This window comes from Cryptosporidium hominis (assembly GCF_000006425.1).
Source record: "Cryptosporidium hominis TU502 chromosome 2 CHRO012001, whole genome shotgun sequence".
Taxonomy (NCBI): Eukaryota; Apicomplexa; class Conoidasida; order Eucoccidiorida; family Cryptosporidiidae; genus Cryptosporidium; species Cryptosporidium hominis.
Window position 1 is genome coordinate 1 of NW_667308.1, and position 14,319 is coordinate 14,319.

Sequence of the window (14,319 nt, forward strand, 5' to 3'; positions counted from 1 at the left end):
TTTAAACTTTCATCCAGTTTTGGAATAATTTGACCAATTGAATATAATTGATTCTTGAGTGAAGTTAAGTTTTAAGACTTAACTGATTAAATATTAATTTGAGATTATATTATAAAATTTGAATATTATCTTTTAAATATTTGGAATTAATGTCAAGCTTTTTCCAGTTGTTATGGCTTTCACAATGGAGTAGATATATCACTAATGGAAATTCAAATCCTGGATATCCTTTGCTTTTTCATGGAGACTCACCTTTAATTTGGATATATAGATTAAGAGAATCATTTTCAAAAAACAGAAACCATTTCTGGCTTCCATTATTGCAAGTATATGGAAGATCAATTGTAAATGTTCTATTTTTGAAGCTTATTTTCTTATTTTCTTGTAGTCTATGCTCGATAGTTTTCACTCAAACAGTCTCAAATAACCAAAGTATTGGAGCCTTGAATTCCTGTATATTTCTTGTCTCAGCTTATTTAATAAGGTCAGTAATTGATGCACATGCAAGGCTTTACCTTGCAAGAGTGACAATGAGGCTTGAATCAGGCCTGACGGGGATCATCTTTTATAGACTTTTATCTGGACGTGGATCCGAAAAGTCAAGAGAGCAAAAGCAAAATGAAAACGCTGTAAGTGTTGATTTGCATGAGATTTCTAGTAAGATTCGGCTTGAAATTGAGGGAGATGAAGATTCATCATCGAATCGTAATGGATTCAAAGCTTTTAAAAAATTTTTAGACTCTTCAAGAGGAAGAAATGAGCTTGAGAAAATAACCTATAGTAAATCAATTAGATACCTTCTTGCAGATCCAGATGTATTCAGTATGTTAGTTGGCGATATATCAGCAGTACAGCTATTTTTGAATTCCTTGATAGACTGTATTCTTCTTCCAGTGAATATTTGGATAACCTGGAAGTTACTTTCCAAGCAGGTTGGACTCATAGCAGCTTTGCCCGGTATTATAACATTTTTGTTCTTCTTTATTTCAAGCTTTGGATTCCAAGTACTTGGAACTATATATAAGGCACCATTTATGGAGTATAGAGATCAAAGACTATCGGTCTGCCATGATATTCTTGGGATTCTTCGAGTTATTAGAATAATGGGAGCTGAAGATCTGGCTTTTGATAAAATTATGAAAAGTAGAAATATTGAAACAGCATTAAACCGTAAGCGCCTTGTTAGGACTCAGTTTGGAAGCTTTCTTGAATACCATACTCAAAGAGCCACTCAATTGATTGTATTCATTATTTTCTACCTTTTTATTGGAACATCTTTGAACCTACCAGCAGCTCTTGCTTCAATACATATACTCCATTCCCTTGCATCACCACTTAGGGGAATTCCTGTAACTTTTATTGAAGGCCTCATTTCACTTTTGAGAATTCGTACTTTTATTTCTTCTCATCCCGATAATTATTTTGAATATTTTTCAGAAGATGATGATACTAGTACTGATTGTGAATTTACTGGAGCAATTGACTTTTCAAATTTAAAGAATTCAGTTCAAGAGGAAGTAAGCAAATATTCCAATAAAGTTATGTGTTTTAAGCAGTTTTGCAAGTCTTCTGATGGTATTTCTATAGATGACCAGTACTTAAATAATTCAAATAATTCCTTCATTTATGAATGCCACCGAATTATTAAGTCACACCTGTGCAATCCAGAGAATTCTCTCAATACTCTAGGAAAATGTGTTATTTTCACTGGATCGTCAGGATGTGGCAAAACCTCCGTCATTAACTCAATTCTTGAATGCAAAGATAATGACCTTTGTTACGCTTACTCAAGCCAAACATCTTGGATTCCTCAAGGCACTGTCAGATCTGCAATATTATTTGGAAAACCCTGGAATGAAGAACTCTACATGCTGGTTACAGGCATTTGTCAATTGCAACATGATTTTCAATCTTGGAAGGATGGTGATCTCAGGGTAATTGATGAAGGAGGCACATCCCTTAGTGGAGGACAAAAAACAAGAGTAGCCCTAGCGAGGTGCCTCTACCATCAGAGTGAAGCTGCCATTTTCCTATTTGATGATATTTTTCTCAACCTTGACCCAAATGTAGGCTCCAAAATATTTTCCAGGCTCTTTGGGCATAAAGGTTTCCTTAATAGCCCATACTCTAGAACCATTCTCTCAATTGACCTTACTACTCTCTTATATTTCATTAACAATCAACCAGAGAATAGCTTAACCAACATCCAAATTGTGCACCTTAACAATCATGATATATTCTTTTCAGGCTCTCTTATAGAATACCAAACACTTATTAATAATAATTCTAGACCAAACATCAACAATTCATTAGAAGTTAATAACTTCGTATGCAATAATGATGTGGAAAACCAAAATATTTCGCCGGTATGCGCACAGGGCAAAGATTGCATGCAAGAAAATTTGCATGAATCCACATGCAACTCGGATTTGGCGCCAAACAATTTAAATAAAATGAATTTAGAGTTTCACAATAAATTAGAATCAAAGTTAACAGACAATTCTAATGATATTAATGAGGAGCTAGATGTAATACACCGCATTAGCTACCAGATATCAGCTCTTCAGAGTAAAAATATAAGTATAGAAAGCTTTCATTCAATTACCGGAACAACACCCACGTCATCTGGAACATGTACCAGTCCATCAACTTTGAATAATAAGGTTTCATTAACACTAACTTCTTCTAAAATATTTTATAAACCTGTAAGCCTGCCAGCGGACTTGGTCTTGGAAACTGAGATAAGCCCAGGGAAAAGAAATACTCTTGAAATTTATTGGTGGTATTTTTCTCTAGTTGGAAGAACATGGTGCATAGTGTTACTCATTTCTTGTATATTAAAATCAGTGTTTGACCGTTACTCTGACACATTTATCAGTTATAATGATTCCAGTAATAATCCAAATTTTATTTGGATTTACACATTTATTGTACTTTTCCAAGGATTTCTTTGCGCTCTACTTTTTATTGGAGAAGCTATTGGAGGTGTGAAGGCTTCCAATATTGCCCATAACAGCTTAATTCGTCAGATTCTCTTTTCTCCATTTTGGCTTTCTGATTCAACCCCAACTTCATATCTAATGAACAGACTCAGCACAGATATGTTGGTCATGGACGAGAGTCCTTTGAAGAAAATTGCCTCAGTAATTGTTCCATCAATTGATTTCTTGATTCAAATCTCAATATTAAGCTATGCAGTACCGTATTCATTACCAATAATATTAATGGTTACCTTTATGACGTATAAAATTGTTTGTCAACGATATATTTCTACTTATATTAGGGCACAGAAAGTTGCTCTTTCCGTTCTTTCTCCAATGTATGGCCTCTTTTCTCAGTTAATTAATGGCATTGTGGTTATTCATGCCTTTAATGCTCAGAGACATCTCCTTAACCAGTTCTTAATTCAGATTGAACATCTTCAACGAATAAAGCTACTTCAACATATTGCAAGCCAATGGGCTGCTATTAGGCTTCAGTTATATACTCTTCCTTTAATCATTTTTATTCTATTTATACCGGTTGAAAGTAATTGGAGGTATCTTGCTTTACTTTACTCTTTATTGATATCAGATACTACGGGCGTAATTACATACAAATTTGCGTCCATGGAAAGAGATATGTGTAGTAGTGAAAGGATTTTTTCTTTAATATCAAATGGATCAAAACCAGGTACCGAAGTCAATAGTGATAACAAGAGCTTCAATGGAAGCTCAAAAACCACCATTGAAAACTCTACCAAATCATCCACTAATAACAATAGAGAAGATGATTTTAACAATCGAACTTTTTATACTAATAATACACTAATTCAGAATCCAAATCTAAATCAGGCTACCACTGGTAATAGTAATTATACTTATAGGAGATTTGATTCAGTAGAGATTGAGGAAATTAATGATGATTTATTCTTTGTCATAGATTATAGATTTAATAGCTTTGGCAAAAAGAAAATCGTTTTGGAAAATGAAAATATGAGTCATAAGCTTTTGAGTGGGATCTTTAAGCCCGATTCAAAGCGTACAGGAGTCAAGATTATGGATCTAGAAGTTGGATATAGTGATATTATGGGTACATCTTATAGTGTAGTTTTGGATGGTATAAATATTAACGTTCAACCTTTTGAGAAGATTGGTATTGTAGGAAGAACAGGATCTGGAAAGTCTACCTTAATCCTGGCCCTCCTTGGTCTGGTTAAGTATACCAAAGGCCAAATTCTTCTAGACGAAACACCAATTTCCATGCTCTCTATCAAAGAAAGAAGGAGGATTATTGGAGTTCTTCCCCAAATACCTCTGCTTCTAAAAGGTTGGACTATCAGAGACTTTCTGGATCCGTACGAGGAACTTACTGATGGTGAAATTTTGCTAGGATTGGATAAATGTTTACTTGACCCTATTTTTATTAATGAAGTGAAAAATAATCTTTATTCTAATGCAGGATCTTTATCAGGATCACAACTCAGGTACCTTTCTATAGCTAAGCTGGTAATACACTCAAGACAATATAGAATGGTTCTAATTGATGAGCCTCCTCCGAACACAAATGGAGATCAGGGACTACAACAAAGCATAAGTAGAATTCTAGTTACTCACTTTAAACATTGTAACATTTTTATCGTTGCTCATCATGCAGAGTCTATTAAAGATTGTGACAATATATGGATTCTAGCTCAGCAAAACATTGTCAAGTCAATCCACCCTAAAAGTATCCCCACACAAAACGAACTTGCTCAGATTTTAACAAGCTATGAATAACAGCTATATTTAAAGTATCTCAAAAAGCATAAACTACTTTCTCTTCATTCTGTCACCATATTAAAGCTGGATAATGTTTGAAACCTCATCCGTTTTCTGTATGTTTACATGCATTTGGCAACTTATATTATATACATATATTCACACTTATAGCCTAATATAAATTTATATTCAAACTTTCATTTTTTAATAATTCTTTCTTGATCCTTAATTCTCCTCCCCTCTAATGTTTTTATTATTTATTACACACTGGCGCCAAAACTCGCCGGTATCGAATTTCTGACCGGTAATTTACCATTTTGGCGCCATATATTAATTATTAATGGTTACTATTTGACTATAGAATAAATATTAAATAGTAAAAATCGAATTTTAAATAATTAATAAAAATAATGAAAAAGTTATTATTAATTATAAATATCTGTCTCGTGTCGTGAATGACTAGATAAATTAAGTATTGACAATATAAGAGGAAAACTGAAATCGATTAGGAGGAATTTGATGTAAGAGATTATTTAATTATTTAATTGGATATAAAGGAAGAAATTATTTTGTTTCCACAGTAAATCATCTTTTTAATAAGATAGTGTTTAATTTGAGTTCAAACTACAGGTAGTATTACGAGTAATTTGATTTTACAAATCACTCCATCAGAGGAAAGAAAAGTTTCTATTAAATAATTCATATTGGTCTACTTAGAAAAAATACTATTCAAGGCTAATTTGATATATTAATTAATATTACTGACAATTATCCAAAATGTCTGGAGATAAGAAGCTTTATGTCCTGTTTGAAAGTGCAGCAGGTTATTTATTATGTATTATAGATAATTGGGAAGAAATTGGTCAAGTAACTGAGTCAGTTATTGAAGTATGTGCAGATCCTATGAGATTTGGCCAAGTTGCTCAATTCTTTGCATTCTTTCCCTTTCAAACAGCAGAAATGGCATTAGAAAATATGAAAGAAATTCAAAATGGCAATACAACTGAAGAACTTAAGACTTTTTTAATACAAAATTTACCAAAAAAGGTAAAGAAATATAATTTAGGTGTTGGAGATGCATCCCTTGGTAAAACATTATCTGATCAGGGATACCCTGTTGTCATTGATAAGAATATTAATGAATTATTAAGAGGTATTAGAATTCATTTTACAAGAATTGTTAAATCTTTTGATTCATCTATTGGAGATTTACATAAATTCCAAGTTGGTCTAGGTCACAGTTTTAGTAGAAATAAGTTACAATTTGATCCTAATAAACAAGATAAATCAATTGTACAGTCTATTGCTTTAATTGATAGGCTTGATAAAGACATTAATTTATTTTCAATGAGATGTAGAGAATGGTATTCATGGCATTTTCCAGAATTAGCTAAAATTATTACAGATACTGAGAAATTCTTAAAAGTTGCCGTTTTAATTGGTGATAAAGACAAATTTGAGGATAATGAAGAAACTAGAAAGAAAATCTCAAAAATTGTTGATGATCCTAGTTTAGAAGAAGACATTTTTTCATCTATTCTTATTAGTATGGGTCAGGATATTACAGATAATGATATGAATATGATTAAGAATCTTGCAAAACAATTAATAGCATTATATAAGCAAAGATCGCATTTAATCGATTATCTTAATAATAGATTATATAATGTTGCTCCAAATCTACAGAGTTTATTGGGGGATACATTAGCTGCAAGATTAATTGCTCATTCTGGTAGTTTAGTTAATTTAGCAAAAAGTCCAGCATCCACAATTCAAGTATTAGGTGCTGAAAAGGCATTATTTAGAGCTTTAAAAAGTAAGGGTAATACTCCTAAGTATGGCTTACTTTTCCAATCTACTTATATTGGTAAAGCATCACAAAAGAATAAAGGTAGAATATCCAGATACCTAGCAAATAAATGTTCAATAGCAGCTAGAATAGATAATTTCTCAACAGTTAATAATAATATATTTGGCGAGAAACTTAAACAACAGGTTGAAGATCGTCTTAAATATTTATCCGAGGGTATATCTCCACCAAAAAATATTGATATTATGAGAGAAGCTATATCTGAGAATCAGGATATTTTAAAGAATACAATTTCAAACCAATTAGATTCAGATAAGAAGAAGAAGAAGAAGAGAAAGAGTCATGAAAGCATTCAAAATGAACAGGATGAAGGTGATCAACAAGAACAAATGAGGGACAATGATGAATCATCTGAAAAGAAGAAGAAGAAGAAAAGAAAGAGTTCTGGTAAAGGTGATGATGAATAATTTCAGAACTTTGTGATTACTTATATATACCTTTTCTTTAATATAAAGGAAATGTTTCAATTGTTAATATATAAAAGCTGATAAAAATGAATGTATTTGTTATATATTTTGATTTAATATTCGCACATTAATCTATTTCTTTCCTAATCAATACTGGAAGATTATGTATAGAAACAAAATCTGACCTTATAATAAATGACAATATTTAATCTTTTTATGATTAATAGTGTTGAAGATCGTCAATCTAGAGTAATGCTTTGAAGTACTTTGAGGTGATGATGTATATGTATTTGCTACATAAGACCGGATATACGCTCTAAAAAAGCAAATAGTCGGGATGAAATATTTTTTCCACCGAGATCTCTGATCAATGTATTTCAAAATTTAACTCGAGATGACTTTTTATAAGTCTTTTAGATTCTTTCCATTTTGTTACCATATAATAACTATATCTTATTTTCCTACTCCTTGTTGCTTGTTCTTCACTCCTCGTTCCTCAACTTTTCTTTGTCCAAAATGCTCTTTTTTTTGCATGCATTTCAAGTTGTCAAGTGCTAAAATTTACCGCTAATTCTAATTTCTAATTTTAAACACGTGTGGGGCGCCAAATTTTATTAGTAAATATTAAATCAATATGTGATGGAGGGGAGAGGTAGAGGGTGATAGGGGGCAGGATAGGGTATTATTAGAAAAAAGGATTTGTTGGTTTTCATCTGTAAGAACGCTTTTTACAACATATATTTTATTATAACTCCCAGATTTATTATTAACATTATTAGGAGGATAGAAAGTTGAAGCTGTGTGAGTACTAATAAAATATAAAGGGTAAAGGTGATAGGTGTGAAGAAGGCAAAGGGTGGTGGATACAGAGAAGAGAATTGAGCTATAAAATAATAGAAACTACCAAAAATGAGGGAATTGTCAATAATTTCTTTCAATGTAAATGGTTTAATATCATTCACAAAAAGAAGAGGTTACACAGAATCAATTTTTTCTAAATTACTTGATAACATATGCGTAAACGATGAAGTTACCAATGCTAATCTAAATGTGGAGAGCCCAGACATAATATGCCTTCAAGAATGTAAAATGAGCTTTGGAGATGATTTAAACAACTCAATAGGATGTCCTGGAAATTATGAATCATATTTTTCACTTGCTGAAAATAATAAAAGATATAGCGGAGTTGCTACTTATTCTTCAAAAAAAACTATGGTAATTGAGGCGGCAAAGGGGTTTTCTTGGCTAGAATCAAATCCATGTCAATTTGACATAAACCAAATGATTCAAACAGAAAAATTGCAAGAAATTGAATCCAATATTTCTAAAATTAAAGATAAATATGGGATATCTATATCTGAAATAGATGGAGAAGGTAGATGTGTAATTACTGATCATAAACAATTCGTATTGCTAAATTTATATGTTCCTTTACTAAGAAGCAAAGCTGAAGAAAAGGAAGAAAAGGAAAAAGAAGAAGTTGTGTTAAAAGAAATTCAAAATCAAAATGAAACACAAATTGAACTATCAGAAACTGTTGATCCTGAAAGATTTAAATATAGACTTGCATTCCAGGAATATCTTAATTTATTATTACATGTACTTAAAAATGCATGCAAAAGAAATGTCATTTTGGCGGGCGACTTTAACATTATATTGGAAAAAATTGATTGTTATGATGATTGTGGAATACTTGACAATTGCAAATTGGCGCCATGTGTGTTAAAAAACACTAAGGAAATCCTTGAAACTTCTTCCTTTGCTAAAGCATATATGCATATGAGAAGGATGAATATTGAGATGATTAAAGGATATTGTTTGGTTGATGCATATAGACATTATTATCCAAGAACTAATAACAAATACACATGTTGGAGCCAAATGAATCAGTCTAGAATTAGAAATCAAGGAACTAGAATAGATTTATTTCTCGTTTCAAAAGGATTAATATCAGAATCTATAAAATGTGAGATACTTGATCACATATATGGTTCTGATCACTGTCCTATATTACTAATTTTAAAGACTGGGGAATTTGAATCTTTGTATAATAATGAAAAAAGGAAGCCCCCTAGCATATGTTCTAAGTACTTGCCTCAATGTAAGCAAAGACAAAGTACAATTAGTCAGTTTCTGACTTTAAGTAAAATTGAAGGTCAAATTAATAAAACCATTAAAAACCATGATTTTAAGATGAATAATAAAATTTCTTTAAATCATCCCCAATGTAAACATGGAATCCCCTGTGTAAAGAAGAAGGTAACAAAGTCAGGTGTAAATAAAGGAAGACTATATTGGAGTTGTCCAAAATCTGACCAACAAAAATGTAATACATTCTCTTGGATTGAAGAGACAAATTCTGATTGCAAAACTAATCACGATTTAAAAAATTTTGTAATTAGATAAAGCCATAGTTTTTTTTTTTTAAATTTATATTTATAAATATCCCAATATTTTTTTTTCATAACCTCACTAATATTACACCCATTAGTGTACAAAATTTGTTTTAATAAAGTCATAAATAGCCAAAACATCATTAAACGTTGACAAATATCCAAAACTGATCCTAATTGACCCAAGAGGTTTACCAGCTAATCCTGCTGCCGGATCACTACAACTATTCTTAACTTCACTAGTAATTTGAATTTCTTCAAGAGTAAGGCCTAAATAATCTTGACATGCTCCAGGATTACAAAAACATCCAGTTCTTAAATGAATATTACTATCTGATGCCATCTGTTCAACTTTAAAATAATGAACAAAAGTTCCATCAGGTTTAAGTAGATTGAAATTAATAATACCTCCAGTTGGAGGAGAAGCAAATCTTCCATAAAAATGTACAACACTACCACCAGAAAAGTGTCTTAATTGAGATAAAAGATTAAAAGTAAATAATGTCAAAGATGAAACATGTTTATTAATTTTATCCATACCAATAGATTGAAGCTTATTTAAACCATATTTAAGTGATACAATACTTAAAAAAGAAACGGTACCGTCTTCAAATTTTGCACTAGGATTTTCATGCATTTTACACCATCTAGAATCACAAGAAGCCATAACAACAGTTCCACCTCCAAAATAGAGTTTATTAAATTTATTAACTTGATCAGTTTTTGAAATTAATGCACCAAGTCCAGTAGGGTATCCAAACATTTTATAAAAAGAAACAACAACAAAATCAGCAGAATTTTCTGAAATATCTAATTTTTCAGTAGGTACCATTGCTGCAGCATCTAAAATAACCTTCCAATCACAATCATCTGATAATCCATATTTTTGAACCTGTTTTATCCATTTTAGTGGGTACTTTTCTCCAGAAAAGTTATCTTTACCTGGAAATGCAAATAAACATAAATTTTCACTTTTTCCATCCTTTTTTTCTTTATAATCCTTTTCTCTTTGAGCTAATATTTTTTCAATATCATTAAAAGATAATGCACGAAATTCAGCTCCTTTTGAAACAGCATATTCTCTTATTCCTAATACTGAATTATGATTTACTCTAGTATAGTAAAATTTACTTTGTTTTGTCCATGGAAAATCTTCACCTATAAGTTTTAACCCACCAGTTGCTCCTCCAGTAAATATGATTGTATGGGTATCTTTACTTATATTAAAGAAGCTAAACAAAAGTTCTCTAGCTTCTGATAATTTTCTATTAGTAAGTTCAGCTGAAGGATTTCTACTATGAGCATTTCCATATGCATTGTTAATGAAATCTGTATAAATCTCTTCCAATTGCGATTTTTGGTACAACCCAGAGCCTGTATAATCCAAATATGTCTGTCCTTTAAATCTATTTAATTCCACTCGTGATATTTCTTCCACTTGTTTATTATAATCATTTCCAAATTCTTTCAAAAAATTGGAATAAAGAATTTCATGTTCACCGCCATTGGCTGCGTTATTCACATCTAAGAAATTACCTGCTAAACAAAAATGGATTAAGTTTGTCTTGATAGAAAGAAACAGTAGTAAAATAAACAAAATTCTCATTATTTCAATTTTATAACTTTAATGCTTTCTTTGAGTAATTTCTAATTATTCAATAATTTTACTCAACCTGCACTTACTTGCAATAGTCACCTAGTTTATTTATTTACTATATAAGGACTAAAAATCTGTGATCTTTTTTAATTTGTCTTGTTGAATCTTACAGTAATTAATTTCATTTCAAAAACGATTTTTGGCGCCTAATACAATAAATTATATTATAAAATTTGATAAATACATAATAGCGGAAAATTATCAAAAAGTTATTTGTGATAATAAATGTTATTTATTTAATAAAATTGAGAGAAGTGTTTCTTAAAAAAAATATTATCAAATTCTAGTAAATTATTTCCGACGATCATGCTTTTCTTTCTTTATTTCAAAGCTAATCAATTTATACCCCACAACATATACACACACGCATTTAAATATTAATTCAATGGTAATTATTACCTTTTGCCTATTAAAATGCATGTTTTGGCGGTAAATTCCATTTTTAGCATTAAACTTTCTATATTAACAACTAATGAAGAATAGGTTTCTGATTGCTTCTGTCTCTATATATTTGTATTGTAACTCAACCGAACATAAAACTATTTATGACTGCAATTAAAGTAGAATCTTATCAAATTAAGAACATAATGAGAGTAAGAAAGAGATGCACGGAATAGAGTGCGTGACAAAATTCACTTAAATGACTAATCTCCATTAACAGTTTGTTCAATATCACACTGACCAATAGGCTAAACTACGTACGAGAATTCTCAAATAAACTAGAGAATATAGCTTGTTCCAAACTATCCAGATATCTGGCTTTTCTCTTTTCGAGAACTCGTATTGATAATAATAATGACTATCAATAAGCCAAAAATGCCAAATTTATGGCGGTAAATCTGGTGAAATATTGCCAACTCGCATATAAGGGAGCCTAGGCTAGAGAATGGAAAATATAGCCTAAAGGTAAAGTGTGCTTTTCTTATTTTGGTAAAGAAATAACTAGAAATTGAAAGTGTGTAAATAGTTCTTAACTTTCCATTTTGAGTGAGTTTTCTTGGTGACTAAAATAATTAGTCGACCTCTTCAACAGTTGGACCATTAGATCCTGGCATACCACCTGGCATACCACCTGGCATACCGCCTGGCATTCCACCTGGCATTCCACCTGGCATTCCACCTGGCATTCCACCTGGCATACCGCCTGGCATACCGCCTGGCATACCACCTGGCATTCCACCTGGCATACCACCCTCAGCAGAGTAGATCTTCATCATGAGTGGATTCATATGAGTTTCAATTTCCTTTTGTTGATGTTCAAACTCGTCCTTTTCAGCAGTTTGGTTGTGCTCGAGCCAGTCAAGAGCATCCTTGATCTTCTTCTCAGCCTCATCAATTTCAGATTGAGAAAGCTTTTCCTTAACCTTTGGTTCTTGGATGGTGTTTCTCATGTTATAGAGGTAGTTCTCCAAAGAGTTCTTAGCCTCAATCTTGAGTCTGTTTTGCTCATCCTCACCCTTGTATTTCTCAGCATCATTAACCATACGTTCAATATCGTCCTTTGATAATCTACCCTTATCGTTAGTAATAGTGATCTTGCTGCTCTTACCAGTGCTTTTATCAACAGCAGATACATTCAAGATACCATTAGCATCAATATCAAAAGTGACTTCAATTTGTGGTACACCTCTTGGTGCTGGTGGAATACCATCAAGATGGAACTTTCCAAGGAGATGGTTATCCTTAGTCATGGCTCTCTCACCCTCATAAACTTGGATCAAGACACCGCTCTGGTTATCAGCATAAGTAGTGAAGACTTGTGTCTTCTTTGCTGGGATAGTTGTATTACGTTCAATAAGCTTGGTCATAACACCACCAGCAGTTTCTAAACCGAGTGATAATGGAGCAACATCCAATAATAAGAGATCCTGTACGGCAGAGGATTGCTCACCATTTAAGATAGCAGCTTGTACAGCAGCACCATAAGCAACAGCTTCATCTGGATTGATTGCTTTGCATGGCTCTTTACCGTTAAAGAATTCCTGAATCAAGGCCTGAACCTTTGGAATACGTGTAGAACCACCAACCAATACAACATCATGTACAGATCTCTTGTCCATACCAGCATCCTTGAGTACTTTCTCAACTGGAGCTAAAGTTGCACGGAAGTAATCAGCGCAGAGTTCTTCGAATCTGGCTCTACTGATGGCAACTGAATAATCAATACCCTCATAGAGTGAATCTAACTCAATTGTAGCTTGAGTAGAAGATGACAAAGTTCTCTTTGCACGCTCACATTGAGTTCTGAGTCTTCTTAAAGCTCTAGCATTTGAAGTTAAATCCATACCTCTATTCTTTCTCTTGAAATCTTGTACACAGAATTCCACGAGTCTGTTATCAAAATCTTCACCACCCAAGTGAGTATCACCAGCGGTAGCTTTAACTTCAAAAATACCATCTTCAATAGTTAATAATGATACATCAAAAGTACCACCACCTAAATCGAAGATCAATACATTTCTCTCGCCAGTTCCTTTCTTATCAAGACCATAAGCAATAGCAGCTGCAGTTGGCTCGTTAATGATTCTCATTACATTCAAACCAGCAATTGCACCTGCATCCTTTGTTGCTTGACGTTGTGAGTCATTGAAATAAGCTGGAACAGTAACTACAGCATTCTTAATTTGGCGACCCAAGTATGCTTCAGAGATTTCCTTCATCTTTTGTAAAACCATAGCAGAAATTTCTTCAGCATGGAATTCCTTCTTTTCACCTAAGTAGTTTACACTGATGATTGGCTTATCCTTTGGACCTCTAACTACTTTAAATGGCCAGTGAGTCATATCACTTTGTACTGCCTGATCATCAAACTTTCTACCAATAAGACGTTTAGCATCAAAAACTGTGTTTTCTGGATTTCTAGCAACTTGATTCTTTGCTGCATCACCAATAAGACGCTCAGTTTCAGTAAATGCTACATATGATGGTGTTGTACGGTTACCTTGATCGTTTGGAACAATATCTACAGTATCGTTTCTCCATACACCAACACATGAGTATGTGGTACCTAAATCAATACCAATAGCTGGACCTTCAGATGATGTCATCTTGTTTTTTTGAATTTCGATAAGAATTTATTAAATCAGTTAAAATGAAATAAACTATTTATCTAGTGAGATGGGGTAACTTGTACTTATTTTTCAATCTTTACGAGACACATTGACTTTTCCCCTCATAAATAGCTGTGTCTATTATTTCTTATTCATAATTTGACATTATACTATTTATTTTTTACATTTAGATTAGTATTTGC

General features: G+C 32.3%; 5 protein-coding genes across 5 annotated transcripts; 3 read left to right on the top strand and 2 right to left on the bottom strand.

Annotated features, from left to right (window-relative positions):
* The first annotated feature begins 149 nt into the window (after positions 1 to 149).
* On the top strand, positions 150 to 4,757 carry Chro.20014 (hypothetical protein). The annotated part of the gene is made up of 1 exon (XM_661658.1): positions 150 to 4,757. The coding sequence occupies one exon, from the start codon at positions 150 to 152 to the stop codon at positions 4,755 to 4,757; it is 4,608 nt and encodes a 1,535-aa protein (XP_666750.1).
* A 759-nt stretch (positions 4,758 to 5,516) lies between these two features.
* Chro.20013 (hypothetical protein) lies at positions 5,517 to 7,016 on the top strand. The annotated part of the gene is made up of 1 exon (XM_661659.1): positions 5,517 to 7,016. One exon carries the CDS (start codon positions 5,517 to 5,519, stop codon positions 7,014 to 7,016), a length of 1,500 nt encoding a protein of 499 aa, XP_666751.1.
* A 909-nt stretch (positions 7,017 to 7,925) lies between these two features.
* Chro.20012 (dna-(apurinic or apyrimidinic site) lyase) lies at positions 7,926 to 9,422 on the top strand. The annotated part of the gene is made up of 1 exon (XM_661660.1): positions 7,926 to 9,422. The coding sequence occupies one exon, from the start codon at positions 7,926 to 7,928 to the stop codon at positions 9,420 to 9,422; it is 1,497 nt and encodes a 498-aa protein (XP_666752.1).
* Positions 9,423 to 9,503: 81 nt separating this feature from the next.
* Positions 9,504 to 11,015, bottom strand: Chro.20011 (molybdenum cofactor sulfurase). Its single annotated transcript, XM_661661.1, has 1 exon — positions 9,504 to 11,015. One exon carries the CDS (start codon positions 11,013 to 11,015, stop codon positions 9,504 to 9,506), a length of 1,512 nt encoding a protein of 503 aa, XP_666753.1.
* A 1,064-nt stretch (positions 11,016 to 12,079) lies between these two features.
* Positions 12,080 to 14,113, bottom strand: Chro.20010 (heat shock protein). The annotated part of the gene is made up of 1 exon (XM_661662.1): positions 12,080 to 14,113. One exon carries the CDS (start codon positions 14,111 to 14,113, stop codon positions 12,080 to 12,082), a length of 2,034 nt encoding a protein of 677 aa, XP_666754.1.
* Between the last annotated feature and the right edge of the window lie 206 nt (positions 14,114 to 14,319).